The 23,561-nt window shown below is 44.4% G+C and overlaps 1 protein-coding gene across 2 annotated transcripts; it reads right to left on the bottom strand.

Annotated features, from left to right (window-relative positions):
• Positions 1 to 1,025: 1,025 nt before the first annotated feature.
• On the bottom strand, positions 1,026 to 16,637 carry LOC309563246 (C3a anaphylatoxin chemotactic receptor-like; the record flags this gene model as incomplete). 2 transcript variants are annotated; one of them, XM_082267645.1, is made up of 2 exons in its annotated part: positions 1,026 to 1,161; positions 15,516 to 16,637. In XM_082267645.1, one exon carries the CDS (start codon positions 16,635 to 16,637, stop codon positions 15,666 to 15,668), a length of 972 nt encoding a protein of 323 aa, XP_082123771.1. In that variant the 3' UTR covers positions 1,026 to 1,161; positions 15,516 to 15,665. The 2 variants fall into 2 exon arrangements, with proteins under 2 accessions (XP_082123771.1, XP_082123772.1); XM_082267646.1 differs by lacking the exon at positions 15,516 to 16,637 and adding an exon at positions 3,594 to 4,784.
• Positions 16,638 to 23,561: the final 6,924 nt, after the last annotated feature.

The raw sequence follows: 23,561 nt of genomic DNA, 5'->3' as shown, positions 1-23,561 counted from the left end.
AAGTAAGCAACATGTATAACAATATAAAGACAAATCTTACTTTTATTTTCACTTATCTTTAATGCATACAAGCTCAGGAGTGTGGACATAATAAACTGTCCTCTATATAAGGAATATGCTGGAATCGATCAATGATTTAAATACACTTTCCACGCATAATATCCTCCAATGTGGAAACCACCGGCTGGTCTCGGTAGGTGCCGCTATTTATTGTTATTGACAAAGTTTAATGTTCTCCTCCTTATACATTTATGTCTAAACAAGGCTATATGCTTATGGGCCACCCATACATTATACCTACTGTATATTTCACCAATGAAAAAAAGCTACTGGATAATTCTCCTGTAGCTGACCACAGTAAGATCCTACACCAGTGGTGGTGAACCTTGGCAACCCAGATGTTTTGGAACTACATTTCCCATGATGCTCATGCACTCTGCAGTGTAGTTGCACATCATGTAGTTCCAAAACATCTGGGGTGCCAAGGTTCGCCACCACTGTCCTACACCAATCCAGTATCCCTCACACCTTTAAGAATTTAGGATAAAATTTTAGGACCAATATCCCAAAATTAAACCAATGCAGCCACCACAACAAATATATACTTTAGGGCTATTTAGTGATATATTCCTAAATGTGAGGGTTTTTTTTTTCGGAGCTGCTCGGTGTGGTGCTTGATGAACCCTATAATCAAAAAAAGTAAACCATGAAATCACAGCACACAAAAAACACACAGGAGGGCACAGTAATGGCCATAGTCCGAAGAGGAAGAGCCTCAAACCTTCTTGAACCTCCCGGGATGCAAGGCTCCTGACTGGGACAAGGCACTCTGTGGTCTACCAGGGCCGAACCCATGTTGGGGAGAGGAAAAAGACCCAAAGGCCAAAGCAGAGGAATTGGCTTTCTTTTCTAGCTCCTTGAGCATTGGAGGTAAGGATTTTCTATGTTTGTAGGGTGAGGGAAAGGCCAGACCCTGGAAAAAGTTGTCCTTGAAAACCAAGGTTTCCATAAGCATGGGATATGTCAATGTGATTTAGCAGGCAGGTTGGGCAGCCTAGATGCAATGTACGTGCTGCTAACACCCATTGGCCGAGTTTGACAAACAGCAGTAGGCCTTGATGACATGTAACTTGTACAAGACATCTGTCCATGTACAGCCAACTGGAAGGCAAGGTAAGACTTTAACATATACTGAGCCAAGCCAAGCTGCAGCCTGATCCAGTTGGACTTGTCAGTAATTAGGACATCCTACACCTGTTTTTCCACACATGGACACCTGTGTTAACTACTGCCCTATGCCTTGGAGGTAACTGAAGTGGAAAGGAGGTCTACTGAGGTGGATGTTATGCCCTCAGTAGACCTACCCGGCACTGTGGACATTTGGCAGTGTGCTGCCAGGAGACAAGGCCATCATAACCAAGGAGTATATGGATACACTTTGAGTGACCATCCCTCGTGATTGGACTACTTTCTTCTATGAGGATTACATGGCCTGGTTGACACATTTACTATAAGGTCCATATTTTCTGGTGAGCGCATATGCCTTCTATGTTGGTGCTTGGTTCTTTCTCACTGTCAACTATGGATATCTGAACACTTCAGCTTCGCTTTTGGTTCTCCAGTATTTTTCACATTGTTATATGAACTATGGACTCACTTTTTGTGATATGATTGTATTGTTTATTTAACCAATCTCCACAGTTATACACTATCTCACAAAAGTAAGTACACCCCTCACATTTTATTCTATTTTTTCATGTGACAACACTGAAGAAAATACACTTTGCTACATTGTAAAGTAGTGAGTGCACAGCTTGTATAACAGTGTAAATTAGCTGTCCCCTTAAAATAACTCAACGCACAGCCATTAATGTCTAAAGTGCCGGCAACAAAAGTGAGTACAGCCCTAAGTGACAATGTCCAAATTGGGCCCAATTAGCCATTTTCCCTCCCCAGTGTCATGTGACTCGTTAGTGTTATAAGGTCTCTGGTGTGAATGGGGGGAGCAGGTGTGTTAAATTTGGTGTTATTGCTCTCACTCTCTCATACTGGTCACTGGAAGTTCAACATGGCACCTCATGGCAAAGAACTATCTGAGGATGTGAAAAAAAGTATAGTTGCTCTACATAAAGATGGCATAGGCTAAAAAAAGATTGCCAAGACCATGAAACTGAGCTGCAGCACGGTGGCCAAGACCATACAGCGGTTTCACAGGACAGGTTCCACTCAGAACAGGCCTCTCCATGGTCGACCAAATGAGTTGAGTGCACATGCTCAGTGTTATATCCAGAGGTTGTCTGAAATAGGAAATAGGCATATGAGTGCTGCCAGTATTGCTGCAAAGGTTGAAGGGGTGGAGGGTCAGCCTGTCAGTGCTCAGACCATATGCCGCACACTGCATCAAATTGGTCTGCATGGCTGTCATCCCAGAAGGAAGCCTCTTCTAAAGATGATGCACAAGATGCACAAGGATGATGTTCTGTGGTCTGATCAGACCAAGATAAACTTATTTGGTTCAGATGGTGTCAAGCGTGTGTGGCGGCAACCAGGTGAGGAGAACAAAGACAAATCAGAGCCATCTTATAAGCATTAAAGGGCCCCGAGCAATGCAGTGCACTGGGGCCCTGCCTACACAATCACTCACAAGAATAAAAATGCAAATTATTGATAAGGCTATATTTATTGGTACAGCAGTGCCAGGCTAATGACAGCTTCCAAGTTTGGTGACTGGGTCCGGTGAACACACACACAGACGGGAGTCAGTCTGTCCTGTCCTGTATGCCCTTTTGGTAAGATGGCCCTGAGACAAGTGTGTCTTACAGTCAAGCATGGTGGTGGGAGTGTCATGGTCTGGGGCTGCATGAGTGCTCTGGCACTGGGGAGCTACAGTTCATTGAGGGGACCATAAATACCAACATGTACTGTTACATACTGAAGCAGAGCATGATCCCCACCATTTGGAGACTGGGCCGCAGGGCAGTATTCCAACATGATAATCACCCCAAACACACCTCCATGACGACCACTGCCTTGCTAAAGAAGCTAAGGGTAAAGGTGATGGACTGGCCAAGCATGTCTCAAGACCTATACCCTATTTAGCATCTGGAGGCATCCTCAAACGGAAGGTGGAGTAGCGCAAGGTCTCTAACATCCACCAGCTTTGTTGTCATGGAGAAGTGGAAGAGGACTCCAGTGGCAACCTGTGAAGCTCTGGTGAACTCCGTGCCCAAGAGGGTTAAGGCAGTGCTGGAAAATAATGATGGCCACACAAAATATTGACGCTTTGTTCCCAATTTAGACATTGTCACTTAGGGGTGTGCTCACTTTTTTTTGCCAGTGGTTTAGACATAAATGGCTGTGTGTTGAGTTATTTTGAGGGGACAGTAAATTTACACTGTTATACAAGCTGTACACTCACTACTTTACATTGTAGCAAAGTGTCATTTCTTCAGTGTTGTCACATGAAAAGATAGAATAAAATATTTACAAAAACGGTGAGGGTTGTACTTACTTTTGTGAGATACTGTATGCACAATTCTTGGATTGCATATTGATTGAGCGCTGCACTTTTTCTTTATGCCATGTACAGCCACCCTAGAATGCACTGATATGATTTTCTGCAAACAGTTGATCATAATCGCTAATACAACAAAAAAGTCTACAGATCCATCTAAACATTCAAGCAGAGGTCTTCCTTTCATTATCTTGGCAATCGTCCTTTAGTACATTTTACAATGAGATCTTCACTGTAGAGGCACGTTGTCCACTTCCATGTGCTCATTCCTCTGAGGTGGTGTTTTTGATAAGCTTTCACTAAGTGTACTTTGTATGAGCTCTGCAATAGACTGTCTCACCTTATCCTTCATATCTTTCCCCATGAAGACGTAGAGTATTGGGTTGATGCAACTATTGAACATGGCCAGAGACTGCGAGGCAAGGTCCAGGATGAACACTACTTCATTTTGAGTGTATAGCAGGACTACACCCATGATGTGGAAAGGGGCCCAGGTGATGAAAAATGCAACTATGATCCCTAAAGACACCTTGATGATTTTATTACCAACTTCTGTAAACCTTCTTTTGTGTAATATAAAAGCCACAGAAATGTAACAAGTAGAAATGATTAAGAATGGAAGCAGAAAACCAACAACCACATTGATGTACGGGGTGAGCTCCATTATGTTATCTTCAGAATAGCATTGAGTTATGTTATCAGCAGTGGAGAATGTTTGGTACAGGATATTAGGTAGACACACCACGGTGGACAAGGTCCAAATAGCCAAGCATGTCATCCACGCCGTTTGAACTCCTCTGTGATTTCGGGCCCAAATGGGTTGGACAACGAGGATGCAACGGTCAACACTGATAGCCACCAAGGTGAAGATGCTGGTGAACATATTTAAAGGAGCAATGAAGGGTAATATCATGCAGAACGCGTGACCGTACAGCCAGTCTGAGTAGAAGAACTGCGCTAAAGTGAATGGAAGAGACAGGCAGCAGATCATATCAGCCACAGCAAGGTTCCAAAACCAAATGGTAGTCATGGTCCACTTCATCTTCACTCCGGTAACCCAAAGCACCAGAGCATTGCCGGGGACTCCTACGAGGGTCGTAAAAGATAAAAGCAGGACAGTGAACAAATGCTCATGGCGGTAAAAGCTTTCTGGTTCCGTCACATTACTGATGTTGGACATCTTGTTCTCCTGTAAAGACATCAAAAGTTATTGCATCCATGTTATTATTGTCCAATCAGATGTTATCAAATGTAATATAAAATAAAAAGGTATTACTAGTCATGATGGAGTTCTGTAACTAGTGATGAGTTAAAGTTTGGTCTGAACCAAGAGAGATTATCACATAACAGGAGGCCCAACCAGCTGCAGCCGTGGAATTCCTCCCCCTCCCCCGACATAACAAAGGGGCAGGGAATGCTGGTGACATCATTGACCCATTATGGCCACATGGACATATATTGTTCATTGGCATTGTCCAAATATGGCCATTCTAGGTCAATGATGTCACCAGCATGCCTGCTCCCTTGTACATGCGTGTGAGGGGTTGGGGAATTCCATGATCACAGCTGATTGGTATGGCGACCTGCTGTCATATGACAGTCTCACGTGTGTTTGGGCCAAACTGAGTTTAGTGGAAACCCATTTAGGACTGTCACATAACAGGAGGCCCAATCAGCTTGTGGGTGGGGCCAGGAGAAGGATACCAAGGTTAAGGAAGCAGCATACAGAGTCCAAGAAGGGTTAACAGTTATAATATTTAGAAGAATGCATGTTAAATGATGAAAAGGTTTCTTGCAGAATAAAGACTGGTATTGTTAATTATGGCAAAAGGTGTAGTTACATGTACAAGAACGCTTGCAATAACAGGTGCGGTATCGCTTGCAGTAACAGGTGCGGTATCGCTTGCAGTAACAGGTGTGATATCACTTGCAATAAAAGGTGCAGTATGTCTTGCAGTAACATATGTGATATCACTTACAGTAATAGGTGAAGCACCACTTACAGAAACAGATGCGGTATCGCTTGCAGTAACAGGTGCAGTATTACTTGCAGTAACAGGTGCGGTATCGCTTGCAGTAACAGGTGCGGTATCGCTTGCAGTAACAGGTGCAATACTGCTTGCAGTACCGGTGCAGTATCACTTGTAGTAACAGGTGTAGTATTACTTGCAATAACAGGTGCAGTATCAGGTACAGTATCTCTTGCAGTAACCGTTGCGGTATCGCTTGCAGTAACAAGTGCAGTATTGCTTGTAGTAACAGGTGCGGTACCCCTTGCAGTAACAGGTTCAGTATCACTTTCAGTAATAGGTGCAGTATTGCTTGCAGTAACCGGTACAGTATAAATTGCAGTAACAGGTGCGGTATCTCTTGCAGTAACCGTTGAGGTATCGCTTGCAGTAACAATTGCAGTATTGCTTGTAGTAACAGGTGCGGTATCGCTTGCAGTAACAGCTGCAGTATTGGTTGCAGTAACAGATGCAGTATCGCTTGCAGTACCAGGTGTGGTATTGCTTGCAGTAACAGGTGTAGTATCACTTGCAGTAACAGATGCAGTATCACTTGCAGTAATAGATGTGGTATTGCTTGCAGTAACAGGTGTGGTATCACTTGCAGTAACAGATGCAGTATCACTTTCAGTAATAGGTGCAGTATTGCTTGCAGTAACAGGTGTGGTATCGCTTGAGGTAACAGGTGCAGTACCACTTGCAGTAAACAGGTGCAGTATCACTTGCAGTAACAGGTGCAGTATTGCTTATAGTACCAGGTGTGGTACCGCTTGCAGTAGCAGGTGCGGTATTGCTTGCAGTAACAGGTGCGGTATCGATTGCAGAATCAGGTGCAGTATCACTTGCAGTAAAATGTGCAGACCGCTTGCAGTAACAGGTGCAGTATCACTTGCATTAACAGGATCCGTATCACTTACAGTCATCGGTGCAGTAACAGGTGCAGTATCGATTGCAGAAACAGGTGTGGTATCACTTTCAGTAATAGGTGAAGTAACAGGTGCAGTATCGCTTGCAGTAATTGATGCAGTAACAGGTTCAGTATCGATTGCAGAAACAGGTGTGGTATCACTTTCAGTAATAGGTGAAGTAACAGGTGCAGTATCGCTTGCAGTAATTGATGCAGTAACAGGTGCAGTATCGCTTGCAGTAACCAGTGCAGTATTGCTTGCAGTAACAGGTGCAGTATCACTTGCAGCAACAGGTGCAGTATCGCTTGCAGTAATTGATGCACTAACAGGTGCAGTATCACTTGCAGTAACAGGTGCAGTAACAGATGCAGTACCGCTTGCAGTAACAGGTGCAGTATTGCTTGCAGTAACATGTGCGGTATCACTTGCAGTAACAGGTGCAGTATCACTTGCAGTAAAAGGTGCAGCATTGCATTGCATACAGTAACAGGTGCAGTAACCCTTGTAGTAACAGGTGCAGTAATACTTGCAGTAACAAGTGCAGTATTACTTGCAGTAACAGGTGCAGTATTACTTGCAGTAACAGGTGCGGTATTGCTTGCAGTAACAGGTGCATTATTAATTGCAGTAACATATGCATTATTGCTTACAGTAACAGGTGCAGTATCGCTTGCCGTAACAGGTGCAATACTGCTTGCAGTACCGGTGCAGTATCACTTGTCATAACAGGTGTAGTATTACTTGCAGTAACCGGGACAGTATTACTTGCAGTAACAGGTGCAGTATCGCTTGCAGTAATAGGTGCATTATTGCTTGCAGTAACAGGTGCAGTACCGATTGGAGTAACAGGTGCGGTATCGCTTACAGTAACAGGTGTGGTATAGTTTGCAGTAACAGGTGCGGAATCACTTGCAGTAACAGGTGCAGTATCGCTTGCAGTAACAGGCTAAATAACACTTGCGGTAACTGGTATGATCGCCACTCCACAGAGGCCCAGCACAGGTCCCAGTATGGTGCTATTTCAGTCATTAATGGCAGTGGAGTGATAAGGAAATACCACTGTGCCTGTAGAGCTGAGCATGACTGAAGGGAAGGTCGGAGGTGATAGCACTTTAAGGAAAAATGTCTTCCATTTGAGATCAGATTGATGTGTGCGTTGCATGCGTTTTCTGTGACTTCACATCATATTACCATTAACCACTTGCCGACTGCCTAACGCCGATCTACGTCGGCAGTCAGCCCCTCACAGGCAAAGTGACGTAGGGCTACGTCACTAGCTTGTGAGGGTCTAGGGAGCGAGCGCGCGCCCCCGGAGGCGCGCTCCCGCTCCCGCGTGGTCACGGACCCCCCCGCGCGTGTGACCAGCGGACCCGATGTCCGCCGGTCACTCGGCGATCGACGGGGGAGAGGGAGAATGTCAGGCAGCTTGTGTAAACAAGCTGCCTGTCATTCTCCTCGCTGTAAAGACACTGATCAAACGGATCTAGTATGTAGATCCGTTGATCAGTGTCCTTACAGCTCAAGCCACAGCCAATCACAGTAGAAAGCACGCCCCTAGGGATACACACAGCCCCTCCCTTCCAAATAAAGTTAACCCCTTCACAACCAGTGTATTTTTACAGTAACAGTGCATATGTATAGCACTGATTACTGTAGAAATGTCACTGGTAACCCCAAAAGTGTCACAAATGTCAGTCAAGGGTCCGATCTGTCCGCCCCAATGTCGCAGTACCGCAAAAAAAATCGCAGATCGCCGCCATTACGCGTTAAAAAAAAAAATGACAAAAATCTTTCCCTTTGTTAGTAAACGCGATAACTTTTGCGCAAACCAATCAAAATACGCTTTTTGCGATTTTTTTTACCAAACATATGTAGCATAAAACAAATTGGCCGAAAATTTTAAAAAATTTTGATTTTTACTTTTTTTTTTGGGGAATTTCATATAAAAAAATGTGAAAAATATTGTTATTTTTGCAAAATTGATGCTCTTTTTTTGTTTATAGCGCGTGATCAAAAAATCGCACAGGTGATCAAATACCACCAAAAGAAAGCTCTGTTTGTGGGAAAAAAAGGACGTCAAATTTGTTTAGGTACAGCGTCGCATGACCGCTCAATTGTCCGTTAAAGTCACGCAGTGCCGAATCGCAAAATACCCCCTGGTCAGGAAGGGGGTAAAATCTTCCGGGGCTTAAGTGGTTAAAGTCACTCTGCTGAATCAATGCTGTTCTAGAGACCCCCAACTAGCTTTCTTGTATGGACTATGGGGCTGCATCTTTATCATAGGCATGAGCACAAGGTGTGCCAGGGGTGCCCGGGCACAACCTAATTACCCCGTGTGGGGCAGATTATCCTTGTTCAGACCACTAAAATTTTGCCAAAGCCCTCTAATTGGGCTCCTAAAAAACTCAAAAAAAAAATGATTAAAAAATAAAATTGTAAAAAACAAAAGATAAAATGATAAAAATGAAAAAATACTGACACCGCCCACTGCCCTACTGACACCACCCACTGCCCTACTAACACCACCCACTGCCCTACTGACATCATCCACTGCCCTACTGACACCACCCACTGCTCTACTGAGACCGTCCACTGCTCTACTGACACCTTCCACTGCTCTACTGACACCGCCCACTGCTCTACTGACACCACCCACTGCTCTACTGACACCACCCACTGCCCTGCTGACACTGCCCACTGCTCTACTGACACCGCCCACTGCTCTACTGATACCGCCATTATGTATACACATGAACACACACGCATATGTGTTTGGGGTTTGGGGTGTGCACACTAATGCAATAGATTGCACACACCTATAATCTTTTTTCTATCATCACATACACCTTACCTGTTTAATGTGCCGTAGGATATTTTGACGAATTGTTGGCTATACAAAGGGATTTGGTGAATTCCTCTGATTGTTGTTTATTCCTTTTACTGTATCGTTTTATCACTGCTGGAAAATGAAAATGAAGAATGAAAAAAAATCTAAAATTTTTGTGTTTATTTCTTTATTACATTTATATTTTATATATAGAATATCTGAGACAATTTACAAATATATTTGTATAAGCCATGACACTCTACAGATACAGCATACAATCCTCTACTGTATATAAATGCAGAAAAATGGAAATAAAGATTAAAAAAAATTCTGGGGACCCATGTCTGCTCCCTCACACCCTTTTCTTTCCCTTTGTTTCTTCTCTGCCCTTTGTCTTTCCCTTCCCTTCTTCTCCACCCCCCTATTCTTTCCCTTCTTCTCTGCCCCCTTTTCTGCCCCCCTTCTTCTCTGCCCCCCTTTTCTTTCCCTTTCCTTCTTCTCTGCCCCCCTTTTCTTTCCCTTTCCTTCTTCTCTGCCCCCTATCGTTTACCTTACCTTCTTCTCTGCCCCTTTCACTTTCCCTTCCCTTCTTCACTGCTTCCCCTTTTTTCTTTCCCTTCCCTTCTTCTTTGCCACCCCCCCCCCTTTTCTTTCCCTTCCCTTCTACCCTGCCCCCTTTTTTTTTTTCAATTCTTCTCTGCCCCCCTTTTCTTTCCCTTCCCATTTTCTCTGCCCCCCCTTTCCTTTCCTTTCCCTTGCCTTCCTCTCTGCCCCCCTTTCTTTCCCTTCTTTTCTTCCCTGCCCCCTTTTCTTTCCCTTCCCTTACCTTCTCCTCTACCCCCCTTTTCTTTCCCTTCCCTTCTTCTCCGCCCCCCTTTTCTTTCCCTTCCCTTCTTCTCAGCCCCCCCTTTTCTTTCCCTTACCTTCTTCTTCCCCCACCTTTTCTTTCCTTTATCTTCTTCTCTGCCCACCCTTTTCTTACCTTTCCCTTCTTCTTTGTCCCCCTTTTCTTTAACTTCTTTTCTTCTCTGTCCCCTTCCCTTCTTCTCTGCCCCACCTTTTCTTTCCCTTACTGTCTTCTCTGCCCCCTTTGCTTTCCTTTACGTTCTTCTTCGCCTCCCACCTTTTTTTCCCTTCCCTTTTTCACCACCCCCTTTTCTTTCCCTTTTCTTCTTCTCTGTCCCCCTTTTTCCTTTACCTTCTTCTCTGCCCCCCTTTTTCCTTTCCTTCCATTCTTTTTGCCCCCCCTTTTCTTTCCCTTACCTTCTTCTTTGCCCCCCTTTCTTTTCTTTACCTTCTTCTGTGCCCCCCTTTTCTTTCCCTTCCCTTCTTCTCTGCCCCACCTTTTCTTTCCCTTACTGTCTTCTCTGCCCCCTTTGCTTTCCTTTACGTTCTTCTTCGCCTCCCACCTTTTTTTCCCTTCCCTTTTTCACCACCCCCTTTTCTTTCCCTTTTCTTCTTCTCTGTCCCCCTTTTTCCTTTACCTTCTTCTCTGCCCCCCTTTTTCCTTTCCTTCCATTCTTTTTGCCCCCCCTTTTCTTTCCCTTACCTTCTTCTTTGCCCCCCTTTCTTTTCTTTACCTTCTTCTGTGCCCCCCTTTTCTTTCCCTTCCCTTCTTCTCTGCCCCACCTTTTCCTTCCCTTACCTTCTTCTCTGCCCCTTTGCTTTCCTTTACTTTTTTCTGGCTCCCCCTTTTCTTTCCCTTCCATTCATCTCTGCTCCCCCTTTTTGTTTCCCTTCTTCTCTGCCCCCCTTTTCTTTTCTTTCCCTTCTTCTCTGCCCCCCTTTTCTTTCCCTTCCCATTTTTCTGCCTCCCTTTCCTTTCCTTTACCTTCTTCTTTGCCCTCACTTTTCTTTCCTTTACTTTATACTCTGCCTCCCCCCCCATTTATTTCCCTTACCTTCTTCTCTGCCCCCCTTATTTCCCTTCCCTTCTTCTCTGCCCCCCTTTTATTTCTCCTCTTTTCTTCTCTGCCCCCTTTTTTCCTTATCCTTCTTCTCTGCCCCGCCTTTTCTTTGCCTTACCTTCTTCTCTGCCCCCCTTTGCTTTCCTTTACTTTCTTCTCTTTACTCCCCCTTTTCTTTCCCTCCTCTTCTTCTCTGCCCTCTTTTCTTTCCCTTCCCTTCTTCTCTGCCCCCTCTTTTCTTTCCCTTACCTTATTCTCTGCTCCCCCTTTTCTTTCCCTTCCCTTCTTCTCTGCCCCCCCTTTCTTTCTCCTCCCTTCTTCTTTGCCCCCCTTCCCCCCAATTCCCAGCCTTTGTTCCCATATTAAGCCTGGCTTACTTACCCCTCCTCCCCCTTTTTTTTCTTTTGGGTCAGTTAAGATGAGGTGTGTGAGCCCTTACTGATACACCAAAGTCGCATTATTATTTATTTACTTATTCGGTCACCAAGTCCCTGGACGGAATGCTTAGAGAACTCTCCATTGCTATTGTACATTTTCTTCTGATTACTTGAAACATTTGGATCTTACTTTGTCTTTTATGTAAAGATCCTCTTCGGAATGATTTGATTTATAAATCTTTTTCGTTTTTCTGTCGTTAATTAATTAACCACCTGCAGGCAGTAGGGAGAGGAACATACAGTATCTCACAAAAGTAAGTACACCCTCACATTTTTGTAAATATTTTATTCTATCTTTTCATATGACAACACTGAAGAAATGACACTTTAGCTACAAGTAACTGGACCGCAGGGTTATTTTGGTCTCTTCAGACCACAGGAGATGGTTCCAGCAATCCATGTCCTTACTCTGCTTGTCTTCAGCAAACTGTTTGCAGGCTTTTTTGTGCATCATCTTTAGAAGAGGCTTCCTTCTGGGACGACAGCCATGCAGACCAATTTGATGCAGTGTGCGGCGTATGGTCTGAGCACTGACAGGCTGACCCCCCCACCCCTTCAACCTCTGCAGCAATGCTGGCAGCACTCATATGTCTATTTCCCAAAGACAACCTCTGGATATGACGCTGAGCACGTGCACTCAACTTCTTTGGTTGACCATGGCGAGGCCTGTTCTGAGTGGAACCTGTCCTGTTAAACCGCTGTATGGTCTTGGCCACCGTGCTGCAGCTCAGTTTTAGGGTCTTGGCAATCTTCTTATAGCCTAGGCCATCTTTATGTGGAGCAACAATTCTTTTTTTCAGATCCTCAGAGAGATCTTTGCCATGAGGTGCTATGTTGAACTTCCAGTGACCAGTATGAGAGAGTGAGAGCGATAACACCAAATTTAACACACCTGCTCCCCATTCACACCTGAAACCTTGTAACACTAATCAGTCACATGACACCGGGGAGGAAAATAGCTAATTGGGCCCAGTTTGTACATTTTCACTTAGGGGTGTACTCACTTTTGTTGCCAGCGGTTTAGACATTAATGGCTGTGTGTGGAGTTATTTTGAGGGGACAGTAAATTTACACTGTTATACAAGCTGTACACTCACTACTTTACATTGTAGCAAAGTGTCATTTCTTCAGTATTGTCACATGAAAAGATAGAATAAAATATTTACAGAAATGTGAGGGGTGTACTTACTTTTGTGAGATTCTGTTTATTCCAGTTGGTAGATGCTATACCTTTCATGTAAACCAATTAATATACACTTATTGGGATTTTAATTTACCAAAAATATGTAGTAGAATACATATTGGACTAAAATTATGAAAAAAAATTGATTCTTATTTATTTTTTATTGGGAATATTATATAGCAATATTATGTTATATAACTAAAGACATGTAGCAGAATACATTTAGTCCTACATTTATGAAGAAATGGGATTTTTTTTTTATACTGGATATGTTTTATAACAGAAAGTAGAAATTATTGGGTTTTGTTTTTGTTTTTTCAACATTTTTGATCTTTTTTTATTTATAAAGCAAAAAAAAATCCTAGTAATGATAAAATACTACCAAAAAAAAAAGCTTTTTTTTTTTTTGTGCAAAAAAAAATGATAGAAATTTAGTTTGCCTACAGTGTTGCATGACCGTGCAATTACCAGTTAAAATAGCGCTGTGCTAAACAGCAAAAATTCCCCCGGTAATGAAGGGGTGTAAAACCTTTCCTCGGTCAGGTAGTTAAAGATTGTCGCTCTGTACTTTGTTTCAGTCCATCTTTGTGCACCTTTGTATTCCCTTTTCTTGTGAGATTTCAATAAAAATGTAATAAAACAAAAAAAAATAAATAAAAAATACACTCAAAGCTGTTGAAAATGTGTTTTTATTACTATATTACACTTATATTATGTTTTTGGAATATATGAGATAGCTTACCATATATTTGCATAAGTCATGACACTCTACAGATACAGAATACAATTCTCTATATAGAAAATTAATTTTTGAAGAAGAACAGCAAATGCAGAGTCAGACGTGACACAAGCAGACCAGAAGTGGATTTGGGTCTGCATCCAAAGTCTGTAATATGACTTACAAAATCATTAAAAAATAAATAAATGGTTGACTATTAGATTGATTACTAAAGAGGAAGATCAGAGCTCAGATCGGCTGATTTCCCATTTTAACAATGACCACATGACCAAATTCCTATGATTATTATTATTATTATACAGGATTTATATATTGCCAACAGTTTGTGAAGCTCTTTGCAAAACAAGGGAATTCAGTACAGTTACAATTGGGGATTTTTCTCAGGGAATAGGTGCAGGTACCCCCCTTCCAAGTCACCCCCTGTGTCCGCCCCCTACCCACCTCCGAGCATTGTCCCTTGGTTCTCCCCCCCTACCAGGGCCGGACTGGGAATAAAATTAAGCCCTGGAAATAATTTCATACCAGCCCCATAGTATTATTATACCGGCCCAACAGCATAACACCATTATTTTCTTCTTCATAAAAGGGAAAACTTTGCATTTTAAGCACATTGGAAGAGTGTATTATATATAGATAAGAGAGATATGAAAGCACATCAGGCTTTATATATATCAGAGAAAATTCCGGTTAAAAGTGGTAAAAGTGCAGACATTGTATAGGAGATGTAGAGGCTGCGGGCATGATACAGGAGATGCAGGGGATGCAGGCATGTTACAGGAGGTGCAGAGGCTGTGGGCATGGTACAGGAGATGCAGGGGCTATGGACATGGTATAGGACATGTCAGGGGCTGCAGGCATGGTACAGGAGATGAAGAGGCTGTGGGCATGGTACAAGAGATGCAGGTGCTGGGTACATGGTACAGGAGATGCAGAGGCTGCAGGCATGGTGCAGGAGATGCTGGGGCTTGCGGCATGGTGCAGGAGATGCAGAGCCTGCGGGCATGGTGCAGTAGATGCAGGAGATGCGGGTATGATATAGGAGATGCAGAGGCTGCAGGCATGGTGCAGGAGATGCCAGGCTGTGGGCATGGTGCAGGAGATGCAGAGGCTGCGGGCATGGTACAGGAGATGCAGAGGCTGCAGCCATGGTACAAGAGATGCAGAGGCTGCGGGCATGTTGCAGTAGATGCTGGGGCTGCAGGCATGGTGCAGTAGTTGCAGGAGATGCGGGCATGATACAGGAGATGCAGAGGCTGCGGGCATGGTGCAGGAGATGCAGGGCTGTGGGCATGGTGTAGCAGATTTCATGGGTTGTGGGCATGGTGTAGGAGTTTCAGGGGCTGTGGGCATGGTACAGGAGATGCAGTGGCTGCGGGCATGGTGCAGGAGATGCAGGTGATGCAGGCATGGGACAGGAGATGCAGGGCTGCTGGCATGGTACAGGAGATGCAGTGCTGTGAGCATGGCATGGGAGATACAGGGCTGTGAGCATGGTGCAGGTGATGCAGAGGCTGCGGGCATGGTACAGCAGATGATGAGGCTGCGGCCATGGTACAGGAGATGCAGGGCTGCGGGCATGGTACAGGAGATGCAGTGCTGTGGGCATGGTACAGGAGATTCAGGGCTGTGGGCATAGTGCAGGAGATACAGGGGCTGCGGGCATGGTGCAGGAGATGCAAGGGCTATGGGCATGGTACAGGGGATGCAGTGGCTGCAGGCATGGTGCAGGAGATGCAGGGGATGCAGGCATGGTACAGGAGATGCAGGGCTGTGGGCATGGTACAGGAGATGCAGTGCTGCAAGCATGGTATGGGAGATGCAGGGATGCGGGCAGGGTACAGGAGATGCAGTGATGCCGATATGGTACAGGAGATGCAGAGGCTGCAGACATGGTGCAGGAGATGCAGAGCCTGCGGGCATGGTACAGGAGGGGCATGGGGGAGGGACAGCAGCGCTATCCCACGGTACATAGTCTACAGTGTAACAGCCACCCTAGAATGCACTGATAAGATTTCCTGCAAACAGTTGATCACAATCGCTAATACAACAAAAAAGTCTACAGATCCATCTAAACATTCAAGCAGAGGTCTTCCTTTCATTATCTTGGCAATTGTCCTTTAGCACATTTTACAATGAGATCTTCACTGTGGAGGCACGTTGTCCACTTCCATGTGCTCATTCCTCTGAGGTGGTGTTTTGGATAAGCTTTCACTAAACGTATTTTGTATGAGCTCTGCAATAGACTGTCTCACCTTATCCTTCATATCTTTCCCCATGAAGACGTAGAGTATTGGGTTGATGCAACTATTGAACATGGCAAGAGACTGCGAGACAAGGTCCAGGATGTACACTACTTCATTGTCAGAGTATAGCATGACTACACCCATGATGTGGTAGGGGACCCAGGTGATGAAAAATGCAACTATAATCCCTAAAGACACCTTGATGATTTTATTACCAACTTCTGTAAATCTTCTTTTGTGTATTATAAAAGCCACAGAAATGTAACAGGTAGAAATGATTAAGAATGGAAGCAGAAAACCAACAACAACATTGATGTAAGTGGTGAGCTCCTTCATGTGATCTGCAGAATAGCATAGAGTTATGTTATCAACAGTGGATAATTTTTGGTACAGAATATTAGGTAGACACACCACGGTGGACAAGGTCCAAATAGCCAAGCATGTCATCCACGCCGTTCGCACTCCTCGGTGATTTCGGGCCCAAATGGGTTGGACAACGAGGATGCAGCGGTCAACGCTGATAGCCACCAAGGTGAAGACGCTGGTGAACATGTTTAAAGGAATGATGAAGGGTAATATTATGCAGAGCGCGTGACCGTACAGCCAGCTTGGGTAGAAGTACTGCATTATACTGAATGGGAGAGACAGGCAGCAGATCATATCAGCCACAGCAAGGTTCCAAAACCAAATGGTAGTCATGGTCCACTTCATCTTCACTCCGGTAACCCAAAGCACCAGAGCATTGCCAGGGACTCCTACGAGGGTCGTAAAAGATAAAAGCAGGACAGTGAACAAATGCTCATGGCTGTAAAAGCTGTCTGGTTCCGTCACATTACTGATGTTGGACATCTTGTTCTCCTGTAAAGACATCAAAAGTTATTGCATCCATGTTATTATTGTCCAATCAGATGTTATCAAATGTAATATAAAAGTTATTATTATTAGTCATGATGGAGTTCTGTAACCAGTGATGAGTTAAAGTTTGGTCTGAACCAAGAGAGATTATCACATTACAGGAGGCCCAATCAGCTGCAGCCGTGGAATTCCTCCCCCTCCCCCGACATAAAAAAGGGGCAGGGGATGCTGGTGACATCATTGACCCATTATGGCCACATGGACATATATTGTTCATTGGCATTGTCCAAATATGGCCATTTTAGGTCAATGATGTCACCAGCATGCCTGCTGCCTTGTAAATGCGTGTGAGGGGTTGGGGAATTCCATGACCACAGCTGATTGGTATGGCCACCTGCTGTCATGTGACAGTCTCACATGAGTTTGGGCCAAACTGAGTTCAGTGGAAGCCCATTTAGGACTGTCACATGACAGAAGGCCCAATCAGCTTGTGGGTGGGGTCAGGAGAAGGATACCAAGGTTAAGGAAGCAGCATACAGAGTCCAAGAAGGGTTAACAGTTATAGTATTTAGAAGAATGCATGTTAAAGGATGAAAAGGTTTCTTGCAGAATAAAGACTGGTATTGTTAATTATGGCAAAAGGTGTAGTTACATGTACAAGAACGCTTGCAGTAACAGGTGCGGTATCGCTTGCAGTAACAGGTGTGATATCACTTGCAATAAAAGGTGCAGTATGTCTTGCAGTAACATATGTGATATCATTTACAGCAATAGGTGAAGCATCACTTACAGAAACAGGTGCGGTATCGCTTGCAGTAACAGGTGCAGTATCGCTTGCAGTAACAGGTGCGGTATCGCTTGCAGTAACAGGTGCAGTATCACTTGCCGTAACAGGTGCAATACTGCTTGCAGTACCGGTGCAGTATCACTTGTAGTAACAGGTGTAGTATTACTTGCAATAACAGGTGCAGTATCAGGTACAGTATCTCTTGCAGTAACCGTTGCGGTATTGCTTGCAGTAACAAGTGCAGTATTGCTTGTAGTAACAGGTGCGGTACCCCTTGCAGTAACAGGTGCAGTATCACTTTCAGTAATAGGTGCAGTATTGCTTGCAGTAACGGGTACAGTATTAATTGCAGTAACAGGTGCGGTATCTCTTGCAGTAACCATTGCAGTATCGCTTGCAGTAACAATTGCAGTATTGCTTGTAGTAACAGGTGTGGTATCGCTTGCAGTAACAGGTATGATATCACTTGTAGTAACAGTTGCAGTATCACTTGCAGTAACAGTTGCAGTATCACTTGCAGTAACAGTTGCAGTATCGCTTGCAGGAACAGTTGCAGTATCGCTTGCAGAAACAGGTGCATTATTGCTTGCAGTAACAGGTGCGGAATCACTTGCATTAACAGGTGCAGTATCGCTTGCAGTAACAGTTGCAGTATTGCTTGCAACAGGTGCAGTATTGCTTGCAGTAACAGGTGGGGTATTGCTTGCAGTAACAGCTGTAGTATCGCTTGCAGTACCAGATGCAGTATCACTTGCAGTAATAGATGTGGTATTGCTTGCAGTAACAGGTGTGGTATCACTTGCAGCAACAGGTGCAGTATCACTTTCAGTAATAGGTGCAGTATTGCTTGTAGTAACAGGTGTGGTATCGCTTGAGGTAACAGGTGCAGTATCACTTGCAGTAACAGGTGCAGTATCACTTTCAGTAACAGGTGCATTATTGCTTGCAGTAACAGGTGCATTATCGATTGCAGAAACAGGTGCGGTATCGCTTGCAGTAATAGGTGCAGTAACAGGTGTAGTATCACTTGCAGTAAAAGGTGTAGACCGCTTCAGTAACAGGTGCAGTATCACTTGCATTAACAGGATCCGTATCACTTACAGTCATCGGTGCAGTAAAAGGTGCAGTATGACTTGCAGTAACAGGTGCGGTATCGCTTGCAGTAACAGGTGCAGTATTGCTTGCAGTAACAGGTGCAGTATCGCTTGCAGTAATTGATGCAGTAACAGGTGCAGTATCGCTTGCAGCAACAGGTGCAGTATTGCTTTCAGTAATTGATGCAGTAACAGGTGCAGTATCACTTGCAGTAACAGGTGCAGTAACAGATGTAGTACCGCTTGAAGTAACAGGTGCAGTATTGCTTGCAGTAACGTGTGCGGTATCACTTGCAGTAACAGATGCAGTATCACTTGCAGTAAAAGGTGCAGCATTGCATTGCATACAGTAACAGGTGCAGTAACCCTTGCAGTAACAGGTGCAGTAATACTTGCAGTAACAAGTGCAGTATTACTTGCGGTAACAGGTGCAGTATTACTTGCAGTATCAGGTGCGGTATTGCTTGCAGTAACAGGTGCAGTATCACTTGCAGTAACATATGCCGTATTGCTTACAGTAACAGGTGCAGTATCACTTGTTGTAACAGGTGCAATACTGCTTGCAGTACTGGTGCAGTATCACTTGTCATAACAGGTGGAGTATTGCTTGCAGGAACCGGGACAGTATTACTTGCAGTAACAGGTGCAGTATCGCTTGCAGTAATAGGTGCATTATTGCTTGCAGTAACAGGTACGGTATCGCTTGCATTAACAGGTGAAGTATCGCTTGCAGTAACAGGTGCGGTATCGCTTACAGTAACAGGTATGGTATCGCTTGCAGTAACAGGTGCAGTATCACTTGCAGTATCAGGTGCAGTATCGCTTGCAGTAACAGGTGCGTTATTGCTTACAGTAACAGGTGCGGTATCGCTTGCCGTAACAGGTGCAATACTGCTTGCAGTACTGGTGCAGTATCACTTGTAGTAACAGGTGTAGTATTACTTGCAATAACAGGTGCAGTATCAGGTACAGTATCTCTTGCAGTAACCGTTGCGGTATCGCTTGCAGTAACAAGTGCAGTATTGCTTGTAGTAACAGGTGTGGTATCCCTTGCAGTAACAGGTGCAGTATCACTTTCAGTGATAGGTACAGTAATAATTGCAGTAACAATTGCAGTATTGCTTGTAGTAACAGGTGTGGTATCGCTTGCAGTAACAGGTATGATATCACTTGCAGTAACAGTTGCAGTATCGCTTGCAGGAACAGTTGCAGTATCGCTTGCAGTAAAGGGTGCATTATTGCTTCCAGTAACAGGTGCGGAATCACTTGCATTAACAGGTGCAGTATCGCTTGCAGTAACAGTTGCAGTATTGCTTGCAGTAACAGGTGCAGTATCGCTTGCAGTAACAGGTGAGGTATTGCTTGGAGTAACAGCTGTAGTATCGCTTGCAGTAACAGATGCAGTATCACTTGCAGTAATAGGTGCAGTATTGCTTGAAGTAAAAGGTGTGGCATCGCTTTAGGTAACAGGTGCAGTATCACTTGCAGTAACAGGTGCAGTACCACTTGCAGTAAACAGGTGCAGTATCACTTGCAGTAACAGGTGCAGTATTGCTTGCAGTAACAGGTGCAGTATCGATTGCAGAAACAGGTGCAGTATCGCTTGCAGTAATAGGTGCAGTAACAGGTGTAGTATCACTTGCAGTAAAAGTTGTAGACTGCTTGTAGTAACAGGTGCAGTATCACTTGCATTTACAGGATCCGTATCACTTACAGTCATCAGTGCATTAAAAGGTGCAGTATGACTTGCAGTAACAGGTGCGGTATCGATTGCAGTAACAGGTGCGGTATCGCTTGCAGTAACAGGTGCAGTATCGCTTGTAGTAATTGAGGCAGTAACAGGTGCAGTATCGCATGCAGTAACCAGTGCGGTATTGCTTGCAGTAACAGGTGCAGTATCACTTGCAGCAACAGGTGCAGTATTGCTTTCAGTAATTGATGCAGTAACAGGTGCAGTATCACTTGCAGTAACAGGTGCAGTAACAGATGTAGTACCGCTTGAAGTAACAGGCGCAGTATTGCTTGCAGTAACGTGTGCGGTATCACTTGCAATAACAGGTGCAGTATCAATTGCAGTAACAGGTGCAGTATTACTTGCAGTAACAGGTGCAGTATTACTTGCAGTAAAATATGCAGTATTGCTTTCAGTAACAAGTGCAGTATTGCTTGCCGTAACAGGTGCAATACTGCTTGCAGTACCGGTGCAGTATCACTTGTAGTAACATGTCTAGTATTAATTGCAATAACAGGTGCAGTATCAGGTACAGTATCTCTTGCAGTAACCGTTGCGGTATTGCTTGCAGTAGCAAGTGCAGTATTGCTTGTAGTAACAGGTGCGGTATCCCTTGAAGTAACAGGTGCAGTATTACTTTCAGTAATAGGTGCAGTATTGCTTGCAGTAACCGGTACAGTATTAATTGCAGTAACAGGTGCGGTACCTCTTGCAGTAACCCTTGCGGTATCGCTTGCAGTAACAATTGCAGTATTGCTTGTAGTAACAGGTGTGGTATCGCTTGCAGTAACAGGTATGATATCATTTGCAGTAACAGTTGCAGTATCGCTTGCAGAGACAGCTGCAGTAACAGTTGCAGTATAGCTTGCAGTAACAGGTGCGGAATCACTTGCATTAACAGGTGCAGTATTGCTTGCAGTAACAGGTGCAGTATCGCTTGCAGTTACAGGTGGGGTATTGCTTGCAGTAACAGCTGTAGCATCGCTTGCAGTAACAGATGCAGTATCACTTGCAGTAATAGATGTGGTATTGCTTGCAGAAACAGGTGTGGTATCACTTGCAGTAAATGGTGCAGTATCACTTTCAGTAATAGGTGCAGTATTGCTTGCAGTAACAGGTGTGGTATCGCTTGAGGTAACAGGTGCAGTACCACTTGCAGTAAACAGGTGCAGTATCACTTACAGTAACAGGTGCAGTATCGCTGGCAGTAATAGGTGCAGTAACAGGTGTAGTATCACTTTCAGTAAAAGGTGTAGACTGCTTGCAGTAACAGGTGCAGTATCACTTGCATTAACAGAATCTGTATCACTTACAGTCATCGGTGCAGTAAAAGATGCAGTATGACTTGCAGTAACAGGTGAAGTATCGCTTGCAGTAACAGGTGCGGTATCGCTTGCAGTAACAGGTGCAGTATCGCTTGCAGTAATTGATGCAGTAACAGGTGCAGTATCGCTTGCAGTAACCAGTGCAGTATTGCTTGCAGTAACAGGTGTAGTATCACTTGCAGCAATAGGTGCAGTATTGCTTGCAGTAATTGATGCAGTAACAGGTGCAGTATCACTTGCAGTAACAGATGCAGTAACAGATGTAGTACCGCTTGAAGTAACAGGTGCAGTATTGCTTGCAGTAACGTGTGCGATATCACTTGCAGTAACAGGTGCAGTATCACTTGCAGTAAAAGGTGCAGCATTGCATTGCATACAGTAACAGGTGCAGTAACAGGTGCAGTAATACTTGCAGTAACAAGTGCAATATTACTTGCGGTTACAGTTGCAGTATTACTTGCAGTAACAGGTGCGGTATTGCTTGCAGTAACAGGTGCAGTATCGCTTGCCGTAACAGGTGCAATACTGCTTGCAGTACCAGTGCAGTATCACTTGTCATAACAGGTGTAGTATTACTTGCAGTAACCGGGACAGTATCGTTTGCAGTAATAGGTGCATTATTGCTTGCAGTAACAGGTACGGTATCGCTTGCAGTAACAGGTGCAGTATCGCTTGCAGTAACAGGTGCAGTATCGCTTGCAGTAACAGGTGCAGTATCGCTTGCAGTAATAGGTGCGGTATCACTTGCAGTAATTGGTGCGGTATTGCTTGCAGTAACAGGTGCAGTATTGCTTGCAGTAACAGGTGCAGTATCACTGGCAGTAACAGGTGCAGTATCACTGGCAGTAACAGGTGCAGTATCACTTGCAGTAACAGGTGCAGTATCACTGGCAGTAACAGGTGCAGTATCACTGGCAGTAACAGGTGCAGTATCACTTGCAGTAATAGGCTCAATAACACTTGCGGTAACCGGTATGATCGCCACTGCACAGAGGCCCAGCACAGGTCCCAGCATGGTGCTATTTCAGTCATTAATGGCAGTGGAGTGAAAAGGAAATACCACTGGGCCTGTAGAGCTGCGCATGACTGAAGGGAAGGTCGGAGGTGATAGCACTTTAAGGAAAAATGTCTTCCATTTGAGATCAGATTGATGTGTGCGTTGCATGCTTTTTCTGTGACTTCACATCATAATTCTATTAAAGTCACTCTGCTGAAAGCAATGCTGAATGCTCCCCCCCCCCCCCTCAACACACCTATTTCTGAGCACCACATCTTATTGGAGACCTAAAAAGTTATTTGATTGTATATAATGTATGTGACTTTTATATTCCCTGCAGGTGCCATCATCATAATCCCAACCAACCCACCCACCTTTTTGCCCCCCTCCTTTCTTCTTCCTTCCCATACCCCTTCCCATCCCTTTTCTCACGTTTTACTCTCCTCTATCTGCTGACCTGTCCTTATCATCCTTTCCCTTGCTAAGTATTCCGCACCCGTCTCTCAACAAAAGTCCTACGCCCCTTCTCACCGAGACAATGAACTTGGCCAACTTAGCTGGTAAGGGCTCACTAGTCCTATAGCATGCCAATCCCTCAGAGTACGGTGCTGCCAGAGTAAATTCATCCAGGCAAGGCTTTTTTTTCTCAGGGAATAGGTGCAGGAACTTCCCCCTTTTAAATCACCCCTTGTCTCCGCCCCTACCCACCCCGAGTACCATCCCTTGGTTCCACCCTTCTACCCACCTCCCGGCATCACGCCTTGTAGAGACTACAGAACCAAGAATTAATTTATGGTGTTAAGTAATTTATATGCAATATGTTAATAATGACAAAAAAGCAGTAATGTAGATCCGCTGCAGCCAGCAACAACAGACCCCACTCCAGCAACAATAGATCCCCCCACCAACAAAATATCCACCTAACAATAAAAGACTCCCACCTAAGAAACAATATATCCCTCCAGCAATAATAGATCCCCTGCCAGAATAGATCCCTCACACAA

Source organism: Pelophylax lessonae (genome assembly GCF_965119305.1).
Source record: "Pelophylax lessonae genome assembly, chromosome: 9".
In the NCBI taxonomy this organism is placed as follows: domain Eukaryota; kingdom Metazoa; phylum Chordata; class Amphibia; order Anura; family Ranidae; genus Pelophylax; species Pelophylax lessonae.
This window is presented reverse-complemented; position numbering and strand designations above follow the sequence as displayed.